Source organism: Bombina bombina, chromosome 2 (assembly GCF_027579735.1).
Source record: "Bombina bombina isolate aBomBom1 chromosome 2, aBomBom1.pri, whole genome shotgun sequence".
Lineage (NCBI taxonomy): Eukaryota > Metazoa > Chordata > Amphibia > Anura > Bombinatoridae > Bombina > Bombina bombina.
Window position 1 is genome coordinate 306,267,309 of NC_069500.1, and position 18,511 is coordinate 306,285,819.

Here is an 18,511-nt window from a genome sequence, read left to right on the forward strand (position 1 = left end):
CCATTTTGCCAAAGGAAAGGAAGTTGCCTAATAATTATGCACACCTGATATAGGGTGTTGATGTCATTAGACCACACCCCTTCTCATTACAGAGATGCACATCACCTAATATGCTTAATTGGTAGTAGGCTTTCGAGCCTATACAGCTTGGAGTAAGACAACATGCATAAAAAGGATGATGTGGTCAAAATACTCATTTGCCTAATAATCCTGCACTCCCTGTATATATATATATATATATATATATATACACATATACACACACATATATATATATATATATATACATATACACACAGATATCCATCTTTATCAATATCTATGTATATGTTTGTAACTTTTTTTTCTAACACCCGAGATCTCCAATCTTTGAGCCCTTATAACTTTTTTATGCAAAATTTTTATTTAAAATGTTTTATCAGACAGTGTTAACATGAGTGTAACTCTACTTTGTCATGTATTTTTGAAGTGTTTTGTGCTAATTTATGGTTTCGGACAACAGTTAACCACAGCTCTGAGATCACAGTAAAGTTTGATGCATAAAGGCAAACTCAGTTTTGCACCACTTGTAATATCAGCGCAATGAAAACGGCTTGCAAAAACACAATTTCACTAGCGCAAAACCGTTTGCGCCTCACTTGTAATCTAGCCCTTAATGTTTTAATGTAACACGAGTTGTTAATAAATTGTAAAAGAAGAATGTTCCTGTGGATTATTGTATTGCGCCATTATCTTAGAGCCATCAGTTCTTAAAAGTGCGAGTACTTGCAGCTTTCTTCAAATAAAGCCTTTTCCCTATATTATTATGCTATGTGAGTGTGTCTGTTTCCTTTGAGAATACTATCCATCTGCTGGATTAGAGACATGGTCATAGGGGCATTTTACTAGGCATCACTGGACTTCCTCACTCCCATGCCAGTATCTGGGCTCCATTTAAAGTACACAATCACGGTCACTTACTAAAATTACATACAGTGCTGTTACATAGTGTTTAAGGCATGTGTTCTTTACTGATTTTTTTTTTAAAACTATGCTCTGAATCAGAGAGTTTTATTGATGCTTCTATGTCCCTTTAATAGCTTGTCGAAAAGTGCAGTAAAAGAAAATACTAGTAAAAAAAGAAGAATAATTAATAGATTTTGATATATACATGTTCTGAATGGTTTCTTGGTTTCTTACCAGTCGCCTGGCTGTTGTACATCTCTGACCTGCTGTACCAACAGCAGCAAAAAGAACTGAAGAAGTGGCAAGGTTAAGATCTGCATCTTCAAACACTAGGAAAAGACAAATGAATTCAATTAAACCAAATGAAGGTAGGAATTATATTACGCAATGAAAAATCATGCAAGCTGCCTAAACTACTTATACTGCCAGGTGAAAAAATAAAAAGTTTTAATAAATATTAATAATCATTATCAATAAAAGTACCACCAGAGAGGAAATGTACCAATGTTATAGATCATTATAAAATACAGCAGAACATTGGGGAGTTGAACAGGCAGAGGACAGCGTTTTAATAGATAGTAAAATAGAATTTTTTATTTCTTTTTAAATATTTTTTATTGAGGTTCATTTCAAGGCAAACAAATAGAAATTGTCAATACACAATAACAAGAAGTATGTTTACAGAGTAAACTACTAACAGATCAGATATAATTAAACAAGTTGCACTTCAATATGAACGGTTTTTGCCTCTCTGACTATACACCCACTGTATGTTTTAAGCGGCCACTCTTGGACCACACAAAGTTATGGGAAACCTAATATATAGTGGGTAACCTGACTGTAAAGAGGCCACTCTTGGACGCCAGATGAAGTACCTCTTTTTACTTTTAGTTCTCAGTGATAGCTTCTGATAAATGAAAACAAGCGAATGGGATAGTTGTCCCTATGGTTTCGAAAAAAAAACTGTGTAGGGAACGGGGTTAAACTAAGAAAAAAACATTGGCATGAGGAGTTTGAATACATAGACTCTTTAGGCTCAAAGTAATGCAGCGGGCAGGAGCGAGCAGAGGTCACTATATGCTTAATAAACTATGTCATTACACATATGACGGTAACATGAGGTAAAAAGCTATAGTTAAAATCAAAATATATACACTTCAGCTCAGGTTAGCAGCAGTTGAGTGCGAAAAAACACATATATATGGAGCATAGGAACATGAGCTCAGGAGGGATCAACAGATTGCCTTTCTTATGTTATGAAATTTATGTTAAAATACTCATATAAGTAAAGTAAGACCTGAACATGTAGGCATAATATATTTAAGGGTGTTATACACTCTGAGGTCACCTTAGAGTTAAATTTATGCCATAATCCAAAGACCTAATAGCAGGAGCTGGTCACTATGTAAATAGGGAAGAAATAGCCAATTACATGGCATCAGTCTCATCTCAAAGAAACCTGAACAGAGGTACTGGTATCGCAAGGATTGCTAAGTTAGGTGCTAAAATCTCAACTTAATAGTAAATACGTTATGCATGTATTGTCCAGATCCCCAGGGTGGGAGCTAGAGGCAACTGACATCCAGAGGGGAGATGTGTCTGACCCACTGCCTCGGCCGCAGACAGCAGGACAGGAAAACGGGAAAAAATAACTGAAATAAAACATATATATATACATGCGCACGATTACTTCTGGGTGCCAGGTAAAAACCTACTAGTAGAGTCAGCCTGAATACCTTAGGGGTTAAATCATCTAGCTTACCTTCACAGAAAAGTAATTTAAAGTGAGACGTGTAACAACCCAGTACCCCTGCTCATAAGCCTCCAATGGTCCAATCACTTAAGTAACTGGCATAAAACATTTAGGGATAAGAATCCATTGGACAAATATCTCTTGCTTAGCAGATAGATAACATTATATATTTACAAATATGAGAAGGCAATAGCTAACTATGGGGCTGGATCCCTGTCCTGTGACTCTCAATTTAGGAAACAGTTTTATTAAGTGCCTAGTATAATAGTCCGTGCAAACCTATTAACTGGCAAAACAAACAGTGGAGTAAATACAATCAATTCAACATTTTCCTTTGTGGTCTATATGGTATAATAAAGGTAACCGGAACCAACAGGGGCTATTTATAACAAGAAAAGATTACAGCTAAGAGGCTATAGAATAAATCTACTGCGATAGGTACACTCTGAACCAATATAGAGAGCTGCTTAAAATAATAGGGAGTACGGTATGCAAAGTCAAAGTCAAATGGGCTTAGTGACCCCTTGAGAGTGTTTAGCCTACTCCACTGCGATCACACAAGGTAACCTTCCAGCCATGACTGTCATCTTTGGCTCGCAATGTAGAGGGTCCTAGCTGACAGCAGGGCTGTTGATAGAGCAAAGGAGGATCGCTCCATACACCCTCTGCTCCAGATGCCGCCGCCTCCAACATCCCGTGCAGAAATGCAGTAGTCGGCAGTATAGTGCAGGGCAGCGTGGTCACGATGCGCTGCTTGGACAGGACAGTTCCATAACTCTGTAAGTTTAAAGGTAGACCTTGTTTGACACCTACTGCTCGGGACAGACTGCAGACTCCACTCTCGTATGCAGCAGGTTTCACAGCCTCCCGATTGGGAACCGAAGGTGACCAGCCCGTTGTACAGTATTTGTGCGACTCCAATGCAGTCCCATGTTCCTCCATACTTCCGCCCTTCTTACTATCAGAATTAGTCGGCCCCAGCAAAAGACAATCTTCGCTGCATATTACATGCCCAGATTCCAAATCACTCCCCTGCACTTCCTGCACTTGTATAGGTTTCAGCTGAATGGACTCTGTGGGAGCGGAGTCCCTGGTATTTTGGAACGCCGCTTGTAGCGACTGATCAAAGGCGGCTTGATAGTGTTCCAACAGACAGCTCAGTTCCTTTAGTATATATTGGGCAGTCTCCATCATAGGCTTCGGCAGTTTCTCTCATGTAAATAGCTGCAGTATAAGTAAAAGAACTCCTTTCTTACCCCGGTTAGCATAGGGAAGGTTTTGCAGTATCTTGCGGGATATTACTGCTCTATCACGACAGAGTCACACATGTGGCCTGCCGGGGGGTTATGTAGTAGGCCGCAACCTTTGTGTCATTCCGGTAGGCTGAATAATGCATCAAATCCAACAATAGCTATGTTATTCAAAGGAGCATTCTCTGCTGCAAAGGATTATATATTAGGCAATGCTCGATTGGGCATATAAAGATGGGTTTTGTGCAGATTAGTGCTCAGAGTTTAAGCAGTATACAGTCTTGCGACCTATCATGGCCGCCGCCTGGAAGTTCCCCCCATAGAATTGTTTTTTTTTTTAAAAAAATAAATAAATTTCCACTATACCATTCAGGAAAGGTATAAATTATTTAGTATCAGTGCCTAAAAAAGAGTAATATGGTTTTGATACGGGAGGTTTGAAACCATCTAAGACCTACCTGTACCTCCACAATATAATATATCATGATATAATATAATTAAATAATATAATAACATAAAACGCATAAATATATCCCCACACCTGGTCCCTCTTCCCATGTCCCTCCTCCCCCTTCACTTTTTTTTTTCTCTTTTCTTTCTCCCTCTATTTCCTCCCTTCTTTTCCCCCAGTGCTGATCCGACCAAAATATAGAACGCTGACTACCCTCCCTAACTAGGCAAACATTGACTAATTGTCGGTGCTGGAGAGATCAGCTTATGTATTATTTATGCGATATGTTCGCAAATCGTATGTTTAATTTCACAGCTTTTTATTCACTGTATTATATTGTTATTATTATCCTTCATCATATGTATTGTTTAAAATTTAAATAAAAGGCTTTCTCTTTTTTAGGTTTTTCTTATGGTTACCCAACGATATTAAACCTGGTCAACTTGAAGGTTCCCAAATCAATATAGACAATGGACTATAATCACTAAAACCAGCAGTATCTACTCTCTGTTAAAAGTGGTTAACTGACAATACTGTGATATATGTATATGCTATTTTTGTTGTTTGTTTTCTCAACTGCCTTAAAAAAAATCTCATTTAAAAAAAAAATATACAGTATATATATATATATATTTATTTGTTTGCAATAAAATAAATATTTTATCATTTTTTATTGTAAGCTGCAATCAATGCAAGTCAGTTTGTTTTCTTTAGGCTAGTGCTGCAATAATAAAAAATCATTAATGCATTTTGGTGAGGCAAAATATCCAAAATAGCATGAGGCTTAAATGTGCAATGCATTCATTGTGTCAGGTGTGCAATGACTATTAACCTGTGCATGTGCAGTCACAAACTAGCAGCCCTGAGTACGCCTAGCCAATTGTGTTTAAGAAATAAGAAAATAGGTAAGCTAATAAAGTCAATTCAATTGTGAATATTGTTTAAAATTGCATGCTCTGTTGCTCTTAATTCAGAACAGAAATTAAATAAATTAATTTAATGAAGAAAAAAAGTGGTTTGTATGTTTGTTGTCTTTCCAAAAAGTAGTACTTGTCTCCCCTGACCCACCTACCATTCTATGTCTATTCCCCCCCCTCCCACCACCTTATTATATAACTTTTTTATGTTCAACCAACAGGAAAGACTGCCTGTGTGTATTCTCCTAGTATCAAGTTCAACAGTCAGCCAACAGCTGTGGTTTGAGATTGCAGCCTGTTGCTTCTCCAACAGCAAGGTCATCCACATCATGCAGCCTGTTTCTTCTTCTACAACAGCAAGGTCATCCACATCCTGCAGCCTGTTTCTTCTTCTACAACAGCAAAGTCATCCTGCAAGTGCACTGCAAGCCTGTGTCTTCTACAACAGCAAGGTCAGTCATCCAAAGCCAGTGTCTTCTATAACAGCAAGGTCAGTCATCCAAAGCCAGTGTCTTCTACAACAGCAATGTCAGTCATCCAAAGCCAGTGTCTTCTACAACAGCAAGGTCAGTCATCCAAAGCCAGTGTCTTCTACAACAGCAAGGTCAGTCATCCAAAGCCAGTGTCTTCTACAACAGCAAGGTCAGTCATCCAAAGCCAGTATATTCTACAACAGCAAGGTCAGTCATCCAAAGCCAGTGTCTTCTACAACAGCAAGGTCGGTCCTCCAGAGCCAGTGTCTTCTACAACAGCAAGGTCAGTCCTCCAGAGCCAGTGTCTTCTACAACAGCAAGGTCAGTCATCCAAAGCCAGTGTCTTCTACAACAGCAAGGTCAGTCCTCCAGAACCAGTGTATTCTACAACTGTAAGGTCAGTCTCCTCCAGTGAAAGCCAGTGTTGCCCCAGTCAGTCAAATAAACATGATAATGAGCAAGCCCATTGTTGTCTTCTTTATATTCAATTCATTTCAAGTGTAAGCCTGTGGTCTCTTGTCTCTCAATCAAGGTGACTGCATCACCAAGCCCATTTTTGTCTTCTTTGTATTTAAGTGCAAGCCTGTGGTCTCTTCAATCAGGGTGACTGCATCATCAAGCAGCCCACTGTTGTTTTCTTTATATTCAAGTGCAAGCCTGTGGTCTCTTGTCTTAATTGCAGCAGAAGCAGATCATCCTCCTCCTTGATCCAAAAAAATAGAGAATAAAAAATCTTTAGGAAGCTTTTTCAAGACTGCTTCCGCTGCGTCATCTCTGCAACTTGAAGAAGCTATACTAGCATCATCAGAGCAAAGCTAACAGCTAACTGCATCATCAAGCCCATTCAATTGCTGTCTTTCTATTCAAGTGCAAGCCTGTGGTCTCTTGTCTCTCATTGTGCCATCCTACTGATCCAGGCAGTGTGTGCAGTAGTATAAATCTCCTCATTTTTTGTGCCAGCTGGTAGTGTGTGCGGTAGATAAAATTCAAGATGAGTTCTGAAGAGCTGTCCGTGTTCAACAATAAAGATGATGATGACTTGTTGGTGCCAAAGAAAAATTCAACATCAGTTGTTTGGGAATATTTTGAATTCAGAAAAGATGATGTGACACAGAAGCAAGTAAATCTGTAAGATTTGTGGAATGAGTGTTGCAGCAAAACGATACACACACACACACGACAAGAGACACCAACTGCCACGACAAGAGACACCAACTGCCATCTCGCAATTACTTCTCAGTAGTTGCAATCCCAGGAATGTTTGCAAAATGCAAAGAGATAGTTGAATCGGAGATCAAACAATTGAACTGCTATATGCAACAACAACAGATATGTGGTCAAGCCAAACAATGGAGCCATATATTATGAGTTTAACTGTGCACTTCATCAATGATGATTTTGAGATAAAAAGTCTATGCTTGCAAACATCATACTTTCCTTCTGATTCTGACCACACTGGAGTGGAAAGAATGTGGGCCAAGGTTTGAGAGAGGCTTTGGCCTCATGGGGACTCCGTGAAGAGCAACAAGTAGTCACCACCACAGACAATGGCACAAACATCGTCAAGGCTGTCGCTCTGAATAAATGGACATGACTACAGTGTTTTGGGCACAGGTTACATCTTACAATTGAAATTGCAGTGAAAGATGAGCCTCGCATTTCTAGAGCCACAGGACTGTGCAAGAAATTTTTTTGACATTTCTTACACAGCTGGAAAAAGAAGATGGCCTTAACTCAAGCCCAGGAAGAACTTCAACTGCCAAAGCATTCACTTATAACAGAGAGCAGAACAAGGTGAATCTCAAGACAACAGATGATAGAGAGAGTTTTAGAGCAACAGAGCATGATTTCAGGTTCTCTCTGCAGACAGAAAAAACAGACATCTGGTTCCACAATGGCAGGACACTGATGTTCTTGAATCTGTGAGTAAGGCACTGGGTCAAGTTCAAGATTTTACTGATGCCCTTTCTGGAGAGAACTACGTCGTCAGTGTATCATATCTGAAACCAGTTATGCATCTATTAAACACAAAGATACTGGCTCTGGAGGAAGATGATTCTGACCTGACCAAGACACTGAAATCGAAAATACTTGAATATACAGGGAGTGCAGAATTATTAGGCAAATGAGTATTTTGACCACATCATCCTCTTTATGCATGTTGTCTTACTCCAAGCTGTATAGGCTCGAAAGCCTACTACCAATTAAGCATATTAGGTGATGTGCATCTCTGTAATGAGAAGGGGTGTGGTCTAATGAGATCAACACCCTATATCAGGTGTGCATAATTATTAGGCAACTTCCTTTCCTTTGGCAAAATGGGTCAAAAGAAGGACTTGACAGGCTCAGAAATGTCAAAAATAGTGAGATATCTTGCAGAGGGATGCAGCACTCTTAAAATTGCAAAGCTTCTGAAGCGTGATCATCGAACAATCAAGCGTTTCATTCAAAATAGTAAACAGGGTCGCAAGAAGCGTGTGGAAAAACCAAGGCGCAAAATAACTGCCCATGAACTGAGAAAAGTCAAGCGTGCAGCTGCCAAGATGCCACTTGCCACCAGTTTGGCCATATTTCAGAGCTGCAACATCACTGGAGTGCCCAAAAGCACAAGGTGTGCAATACTCAGAGACATGGCCAAGGTAAGAAAGGCTGAAAGACGACCACCACTGAACAAGACACACAAGCTGAAACGTCAAGACTGGGCCAAGAAATATCTCAAGACTGATTTTTCTAAGGTTTTATGGACTGATGAAATGAGAGTGAGTCTTGATGGGCCAGATGGATGGGCCCGTGGCTGGATTGGTAAAGGGCAGAGAGCTCCAGTCCGACTCAGACGCCAGCAAGGTGGAGGTGGAGTACTGGTTTGGGCTGGTATCATCAAAGATGAGCTTATGGGGCCTTTTCGGGTTGAGAATGGAGTCAAGCTCAACTCCCAGTCCTACTGCCAGTTTCTGGAAGACACCTTCTTCAAGCAGTGGTACAGGAAGAAGTCTGCATCCTTCAAGAAAAACATGATTTTCATGCAGGACAATGCTGCATCACACGCGTCCAAGTACTCCACAGCGTGGCTGGCAAGAAAGGGTATAAAAGAAGAAAATCTAATGACATGGCCTCCTTGTTCACCTGATCTGAACCCTATTGAGAACCTGTGGTCCATCATCAAATGTGAGATTTACAAGGAGGGAAAACAGTTCACCTCTCTGAACAGTGTCTGGGAGGCTGTGGTTGCTGCTGCACGCAATGTTGATGGTGAACAGATCAAAACACTGACAGAATCCATGGATGCAAGGCTTTTGAGTATCCTTGCAAAGAAAGGTGGCTATATTGGTCACTGATATGTTTTTGTTTTGTTTTTGAATGTCAGAAATGTATATTTGTGAATGTTGAGATGTTATATTGGTTTCACTGGTAAAAATAAATAATTGAAATGGGTATATATTTGTTTTTTGTTAAGTTGCCTAATAATTATGCACAGTAATAGTCACCTGCACACACAGATATCCCCCTAAAATAGCTATAACTAAAAACAAACTAAAAACTACTTCAAAAACTATTCAGCTTTGATATTAATGAGTTTTTTGGGTTAATTGAGAACATGGTTGTTGTTCAATAATAAAATTAATCCTCAAAAATACAACTTGCCTAATAATTCTGCACTCCCTGTATGGATAGAAATTATGAAGAAGATACTCAAGATCTGCTAGATATGGCATCATTCCTTGATCCACGATTCAAGAAAAGCTACATAAATGTGGATAAAATTCCAAGCATCAAGGCCAGGGTAATGTCTGATAAGGCCATTATATCTGTGCAGCAAGTCGTGCAGGCGCCAAGTCAAGCAATTGGCAGCCCCCCCCATGCAAAGTAATTGTAAATGTAGAAGACACAGTGAGAGCAACTGCAGCAGATGGTCCTGCCGCAAAGAAATCAAGAAAGTCTTAGGAAGCTTTTTCAAGACTGAGTCCGCTGCGCCATCTCTGCAACTTGAAGAAGCCATAGCATCAGAGCTGAACATCAATCCTGCTTTCTCCCTCCATTGATAGTGAGACAAATCCTCTGCAATGGTGGAAATTGGAAACTACATCAGATTAACTTTCCCAAATTGAGCAAGCTTGCACAAAAAAATATTTGTGTTCTTGCAACAACTTCACCATCAGAGAGGGTGTTTAGAACAGGAGGAAATGTGGTGACCTATCAACGTTATGTATTACCATTTTGGATTTAAAACATTAACCTTAACCAGTCCACCACCAGCAGTAATGCTTGAAATCCAAAATGGTACTACATAATCAGATGTTGGTTTTTTATCCAAAAACCTAACCAATCAGTAAACAATGCAATTTATTTAAGTTATATATTATTTATGTAATTCTCAGATTTTAAATATATCATATTTAGTAAATAATATTATATATTATTACATATTATATTACTAAATTATTTACTAGTACTACAAATTACAAATCATCAGAATTTCTTCCTGGGCCCTCCTATTACAAGCTCTATATCTTAAAGTTTGTACTTAATGTGCCACTCACTATGACTAACTAAACCATTGGGATATTGTCAGCTCAAAATTGATTCACATTTCCCTCCTGTGTGAAACTGTGCATGCACTTTGTGCACTGACTGCAGTCTGGCTGTAGGGATGGCCAATGCCATAACCAGGACAGGTTCCACTTCCAAATTCCAATGATTAGTATTGTATTCTCTGTTTTAATTTTTAAAAATGTACTCTTACTGTACTATGCTGGGGTGCTGCTGCTATTAGTTGATGCATGGATGTTAAAAACAGGTTGCAGGATTGACCTTCTCAATGCCACATCCCTCCTGTTTTCCTGGACAGTCACTCAGCTAAATGACTAACACATGAATCAGTGTGCATTGTACTACCTTTACTGTACTTAGAAACACTAATCATGCTGCTGGACAGTCAGCACCTTTAAGGTTTCTCCATGCATACACTGTTTTATATGTTACTCATACCACAGCTAGACTGACTTCCCAAGAAAACATGGACAATGTGGTAAGAACTTACTGGACACTGCCAGCTAATTTCATTTCAATCTCGTACAGAACAGAACACTAAGAACAGTTATCGTTATACAGCTACAGCTGTAAATTAATGTAATATGACAGGCTGCAGGATGTCAAGATTGACCTTGTCAATGACACATCACCCATGTTTTCCTGAACAGTCACTCAGCTAAATGGCTAACACATGAAGCAGTGCAGTTAGAAACACAAATCATGCTGCTGGACAGTCAGCACTTTCTAGGTTTCTCCATGCACACTGCTTCATATGTTACTCATACCACAGCTAGACTGACTGCCCAAGAAAACATGGACACTGTGGTAAGAACTGGCTAGCTAATTTCATTTCAATTAGTGTTGAGTTCACTTGTTTGTATTATGTATTCTAACTATAACTGTTCTTAGTGTTCTGTTATGTACTACAGAATAGCTGTGTGATGTAATATGACAGGCTGCAGGATGTCAGGATTGCCCTTGTCAATGCCACATCCCTCATGTTTGCCTGGATAGTCACTCATCTAAATAAATAACAAATGCAGCAGTATGTGCATTGTACTACCTTTACTGCACTTATACACAAATCATACTGCTGTAAAGTCAGCACTTTTCAGGTTTCCCCATGCTTACACTGCTTCATATGTTAATCGTACCATAGCTAGATTGACTTCCCAAGAAAACATGACAATGTTGTGTCAGAATACCTAAGAACTGGCTAGTGTCTACTATGTAACCATAGCACAGGCAGCTAATTTTATTTTAACTATTTTGTGGTTTGTATTTTTATGCTCCCAGATTGTATTGGACATTGAGAAACATGTACATTAAGATTATCTAGTGTTAAATACATTTTTTTGGGTACAAAATCGCAATTTTCATTTTTGACCATATCGCCCAGACCAAATATATATATATATATATATATATATATATATATATATATATATATATATATATATATATATATATATATATAGATAGTATCTTACCAATAATTGCATTGTTCCCACCGAGTTCCAACAACTTGCGGCCTATAAAAGAAATATAAACGGTTACATGGAAAAATGTATGTAGTATTATGACCCTCCATTAAGCTTTTACATTTCCCAACCGTTATAGACTACCCTTACATGTAATGCCATGCATTATGCTTATGCAATTTACTCATGAGCCAGCTACCCTTCAGTTTAGGTCTAGCATTCTTCTTCCCACACATTTTACAATGTCAAATGTTTTTATCTGCTCTGTTACAAGACTCGTACTCAAGGCAACAAGTCCTGAATGGGTAATACATGAAGTTTGTATAAAAATATCTTTTGAAGGCTGGAGTTTCCCAAAGTGTGGTCAAATCAATGTGTGCATAAAGGTAGAGAAGACAGAAGTAATTTATCATCCAAAATATTCTCTATTGATTAAACACACATTCTTAAATGATCAAATAAACAAGGAATCCTTTGTCATAATTATACACATGCAAATTTTCAGATTTTGTTAATTTTTGTAAACAAAGTTGTTTCCGGCGTTCATTTACTTCTGCTATCCAGTCTTAAGTAAAATTAGTTTAGTAGCCAAAATATATATTTAAACATACCAAATCTTTCTTGAACTTTAAGTGCTACCTGTCTTCCCACATCAGTGCTGCCAGTGAATGACACTAGGTCCACTCTTTCATCCTGGGCTATGGCATTGCTAAAAAGCCGGAAAAAAAATTAAGACAAACAAACGTATACTGGTATATTTCTTGCAACAATTACAAAACATTTCCAAGTAAAACCACCAAAATGTTTTTACTTCTAACGTCAAGGATATATGTTGAGGTCATTAAGAGTAGAAAGTAAGGAAATTCTCATTTAGAAAATATATATTTTGCTACAGCTGTCTGGTCTCCAGTTTTACTTGAAGGTACTTAATATCTCCCTGAATTTTAGTTCTCTTTTTTATTCCTACATCATTTCTTAAAATCATATCAATTAGTACTAACTGGTGAAAATGTTTAATTACCAAAAAATGTTGGGCTAACTTAATGGCTTAGATAATTTCACATCCAGAAAGGAAAGTCTCTTCTAAAATAAGCAGGAAATAGAGAGTACTACATGTCAAGTGCTTGATCCAATTTAAAAGGGGCATACAATTTACTAAAAAAAAAAGTTTCCAATGTACTTCTATTATCAAATTAACTTTCTTCTTGTGGTATTTTTTGTTAAAGAGAATACTTAAGTAGATAGCATGCATATTTCTGGAGAACTACATGGCAATAGTTTTGTAAAAATGTTTTTGAGCACTAGATGTGCACAATGTATAATGTTAGAATCATGCATGCAAAACTGCAGCTATTAGAGTTAAGACATGTGGGAACTCCTAAGCCTACCTACCTGTTTTTAAACACACCACCACCACCAAGAGATTGAAGTCATTTTGATAAAAGTGTAGAAGTACAATGGAAAGTTGTTGTTTTTTTCATGTATATTATGTGTGAATAATTATAAATTATACAGAAATGTAACATTCCAGGAGAGATAGACCAAATAAGAAGTTAATTAATAAAACTAGAGGATTTGATAAATTACATGAAAATTTTACACCACAAAATGTTAATTATAGATGTGATGGCGCTTACTCATAGCAAGAAAAGAGGAATGAGATTTGGGAAAAACTATTTTAGGAAACCTGAAGATAAACAATGCAGTAATAAAGCAGATAGGATCAATAAGATGCATTAACAGTAGTGATAGAACTATGGCGCTTTATACATTTAGCTAGGCCTAACCTTGAATATTATAAAAAACAGAATTTATGCTTACCTGATAAATTACTTTCTCCAACGGTGTGTCCGGTCCACGGCGTCATCCATTACTTGTGGGAAAAGTTCTCCCCCACAGGGAAAGGCAAGGAGAGCACACAGCAAGAGCTGTCCATATAGCTCCCCCTCTGTCTCCGCCCCCAGTCATTCGACCGACGGTTAGGAGAAAAAGGAGAAACCATAGGGTGCCGTGGTGACTGTAGTGTATAAAGAAAAATTTTTTCAACCTGATTAAAAAAAAAAAACCAGGGCGGGCCGTGGACCGGACACACCGTTGGAGAAAGTAATTTATCAGGTAAGCATAAATTCTGTTTTCTCCAACACTGGTGTGTCCGGTCCACGGCGTCATCCATTACTTGTGGGAACCAATACCAAAGCTTTAGGACACGGATGGAGGGAGCAAATCAGGTTACCTAAACAGAAGGCACCACGGCTTGCAAAACCTTTCTACCAAAAACAGCCTCCGAAGAAGCAAAAATATCAAATTTGTAGAATTTGGCAAAAGTGTGCAGAGAAGACCAAGTCGCTGCCTTACATATCTGGTCAACAGAAGCCTCGTTCTTATAGGCCCATGTGGAAGCCACAGCCCTAGTAGAGTGAGCTGTGATACGGTCAGGAGGCTGCCGTCCGGCAGTCTCATAAGCCAAGAGGATAATGCTTTTCAGCCAGAAAGAGAGAGAGGTAGCAGTAGCTTTTTGACCTCTCCTCTTAAAAGAGTAAACGACAAACAAGGATGAGGTTTGTCTAAAATCTTTTGTTGCTTCTAAATAGAACTTTAAAGCACGAACAACATCTAAATTGTGTAATAAACGTTCCTTCTTTGAAACTGGATTCGGACACAAAGAAGGAACAACTATTTCCTGGTTGATGTTCTTGTTGGAAACAACTTTTGGAAGAAAACCAGGCTTAGTAAGCAAAACAACCTTATCTGAATGGAACACCAGATAGGGTGGATCACACTGCAAAGCAGATAATTCAGAAACTCTTCTAGCAGAAGAAATAGCAACCAAAAACAGAACTTTCCAAGATAGTAACTTAATATCTATGGAATGTAAAGGTTCAAACTGAACCCCTTGAAGAACTGAAAGAACTAAATTTAGACTCCAAGGAGGAGTCATGGGTCTGTAAACAGGCTTGATTCTAACCAAAGCCTGAACAAAAGCTTGTACATCTGGCAAAGCTGCCAGTTGTTTGTGCAACAAGACGGATAATGCAGAAATCTGTCCTTTTAGAGAACTAGCTGACAATCCTTTATCCAAACCTTCTTGGAGAAAGGAGAGAATCTTTGGAATTTTAATCTTACTCCAGGAGAATCCTTTGGCTTCACACGAACAGATATCTTTTTTCCATATTTTATGGTAAATCCTTCTAGTCACAGGTTTTCTGGCTTGGACCAGAGTATCAATCACAGAATTTGAAAACCCACGCTTGGATAAAATCAAGCGTTCAATTTCCAAGCAGTCAGCTGCAGAGAAACTAGATTGGGATGTTCGAATGGACCTTGTACTAGAAGGTCCTGTCTCAAAGGTAGCTTCCATGGTGGAGCCGATGACATATTCACCAGGTCTGCATACCAAGTCCTGCGTGGCCACGCAGGAGCTATCAGAATCACCGAGGCCTTCTCCTGTTTGATCCTGGCTATGAGCCTGGGGAGGAGAGGAAACGGTGGAAACATATATGCTAGGTTGAACAACCAAGGTGCCACTAATGCATCCACTAGAGTCGCCTTGGGATCCCTGGATCTGGACCCGTAGCAAGGAATCTTGAAGTTCTGACGGGACGCCATTAGATCCATGTCTGGAATGCCCCATAATTGGGTTAACTGAGCAAAGACCTCCGGATGGAGTTCCCACTCCCCCGGATGGAAAGTCTGACGACTCAAATAGTCTGCCTCCCAGTTGTCTACTCCTGGGATGTGAATAGCAGATAGATGGCAGGAGTGATTCTCTGCCCATTGGATTATCTTGGTTACTTCCTTCATCGCTAGGGAACTCTTTGTTCCCCCCTGATGATTGATGTACGCAACAGTCGTTATGTTGTCCGACTGAAATCTTATGAACCTGGCTTCCGCTAGCTGAGGCCAAGCCAGGAGCGCATTGAATATAGCTCTTAGTTCCAAAATGTTTATCGGGAGAAGTGACTCTTCCCGCGACCAAAGGCCCTGAGCTTTCAGAGAGTCCCAGACCGCGCCCCACCCCAAGAGGCTGGCGTCGGTCGTGACGATGACCCACTCCGGTCTGCGGAAACTCATTCCCTGAGACAGGTGATCCTGGGTCAACCACCAAAGAAGTGAGTCCCTGGTTACCTGGTCTACTTGAATTTGGGGAGACAAGTCTGTATAGTCCCCATTCCACTGATTGAGCATGCACAGCTGTAATGGTCTTAGATGAATTCGAGCAAAAGGAACCACATCCATTGCTGCGACCATTAGTCCTATTACTTCCATGCATTGAGCTATGGAGGGTTGAGGAATAGAGTGAAGAACTCGACAAGCTTTTAGAAGCTTTGTCTTTCTGACGTCTGTGAGAAAGATCTTCATTTCCACAGAATCTATTATTGTTCCCAGAAAAGGAACCCTTGTGGACGGTGACAGTGAACTTTTTTCTATGTTCACTTTCCACCCGTGAGATCTGAGAAAAGCTAACACAATGTCTGTATGAGCCCTCGCTTTGGAAAGAGACGACGCTTGGATTAGGATGTCGTCTAGATAAGGTGCTACAGCGATGCCCCTCGGTCTTAGGACCGCTAGAAGGGACCCTAGCACCTTTGTGAAAATTCTGGGAGCGGTGGCTAAACCGAATGGAAGAGCCACAAACTGGTAATGTTTGTCCAGAAAGGCGAACCTCAGGAACTGATGATGAGATTTGTGGATTGGGATATGCAGATACGCATCCTTCAGATCCACGGTAGTCAAAAATTGACCCTGCTGGATTGTTGGTAAGATTGTCCAAATGGTTTCCATCTTGAAGGATGGAACTCTGAGGATTTTGTTTAATATCTTTAAATCCAGAATTGGCCTGAAAGTTCCCTCTTTTTTGGGAACCACAAACAGGTTTGAGTAAAACCCTAGACCTTGTTCCCCGGAGGGGACTGGGTTTATCACTCCCATCTTTGATAGGTCTCTTACACAATGTAAGAATGCCTGTTTCTTTACCTGGTCTGAAGAAAAGCGAGACAGGTGGAACCTTCCCTTTGGAGGAAGTCCCTTGAATTCTAACAGGTATCCCTTGGAAACTATCTCTAGTGCCCAGGGATCCAGAACATCTCTTGCCCAAGCCTGAGCGAAGAGCGAAGAGAGATAGTCTGCCCCCTACCAGATCCGGTCCCGGATCGGGGGCTACCCCTTCATGCTGTCTTGGTAGCAGCAGCAGGTTTCTTGGTTTGTTTACCCTTGGTTCCAGCCTTGCATGGGCTTCCAAGCGGGTTTGGGCTGGGCCGCGTTACCTTCTTGTCTAGCGGCAGTGGAGTTATTAGCCGGTCCGTTCCTGAAATTGCGAAAGGAACGAAAATTAGACTTGTTCTTAGCCTTAAAAGGCCTATCCTGTGGGAGGGCATGGCCCTTACAACCAGTGATGTCTGAAATAATTTCCTTCAATTCCGGCCCAAAAAAGGGTCTTACCCTTGAAAGGAATATTCAGTAACTTAGTCTTGGACGACACGTCTGCCGACCAGGATTTTAGCCAAAGCGCCCTCCGCGCTACTATAGCAAAATCTGAGTTTTTCGCCGCCAATTTCGTTATTTGAAAGGCGGCATCCAATATAAAGGAATTAGCTAACTTTAATGCGTGAATTCTGTCCATGACTTCTTCATAGGAAGTCTCTTTCTGGAGCGACCTTTCTAGTTCTTCGAACCAAAAGGACGCCGCTGAAGTTACAGTAATAACACACGTAGCTGGTTGAAGGATGAACCCTTGCTGAACAAAAATCTTTTTAAGCAATCCTTCCAATTTTTTATCCATAGGATCTTTGAAAGCGCAGCTGTCCTCTATAGGAATAGTTGTGCGCTTCGCTAGTGTTGAAACAGCTCCCTCAACCTTCGGGACCGTTTGCCATGCGTCCCTTCTAGGGTCTACTATGGGAAACATTTTCTTAAATATAGGAGGTGGGGCAAAGGGTACACCTGGCTTCTCCCACTCCTTTTCCACTATGTTCGCTACCCTCTTAGGTATTGGAAAAGCGTCGTCGTGCACTGGGACCTCTAAAAATTTGTCCAATTTGCACAACTTCTCTGGTACTACCATGGAATCACAGTCATCCAGAGTAGCTAATACCTCCTTAAGCAAAGCGCGGAGATGTTCTAGCTTAAACTTAAATGCCACTAGATCAGGTTCTGCCTGTTGAGAAATTTTTCCTGAGTCTGAAATTTCACCCTCAGACAGCCCTTCCCTCACAGCCAATTCCGATTGATGTGAGGGTAAAATAGATAAGGCATCGTCAGCGTCTGATTGTTCATCCTTTTTATCTGTATTTAAAACTGAACAATCACGCTTTCTCTGAAAAACTGGCAGTTTGGATAAAAGATTTGCTATAGAATTATCCACTACTGCTGATAATTGTTGCATAGAAATAAGCACTGGCGCGCTAGGTGTCGCCTGCGCGGGCAAAGCTGGTGTAGACACAGAAGGAGAGGATGTAGAGCTATCCCCACTACCTTCATTAGATAAATCATCTTGGGCAACATTATGAAAAATAACAGAGCTGTCCTGATTTTGTTTGGACGCTATGGCGCAATTATCACAAACACTCGAAGGGGGAACCACATTTGTCTCTATACACACAGAACATAGGTTATCTGATGGAACAGACATGTTAAACAGATTTATGCAGGCAAACAATGCAATAAAAACGATTTTAAACAAAAACGTTACTGTCTCTTTAAATAATAAAATGA

The 18,511-nt window shown here is 39.9% G+C and overlaps 1 protein-coding gene across 1 annotated transcript in view; it reads right to left on the reverse strand.

Moving 5' to 3' along the window:
* LOC128646928 (alpha-aminoadipic semialdehyde dehydrogenase) overlaps positions 1-18,511 on the reverse strand; it is a 340,000-nt gene that overhangs the window by 158,719 nt on the left and 162,770 nt on the right. The window contains exons 15-17 of the mRNA XM_053699738.1: positions 12,412-12,509; positions 11,810-11,851; positions 1,180-1,274 (exon numbers count right to left, since the gene is read on the reverse strand). Coding sequence (XP_053555713.1) covers positions 1,180-1,274; positions 11,810-11,851; positions 12,412-12,509 — 235 coding nt within the window. The remainder of the gene's footprint in view (positions 1-1,179; positions 1,275-11,809; positions 11,852-12,411; positions 12,510-18,511) is intronic.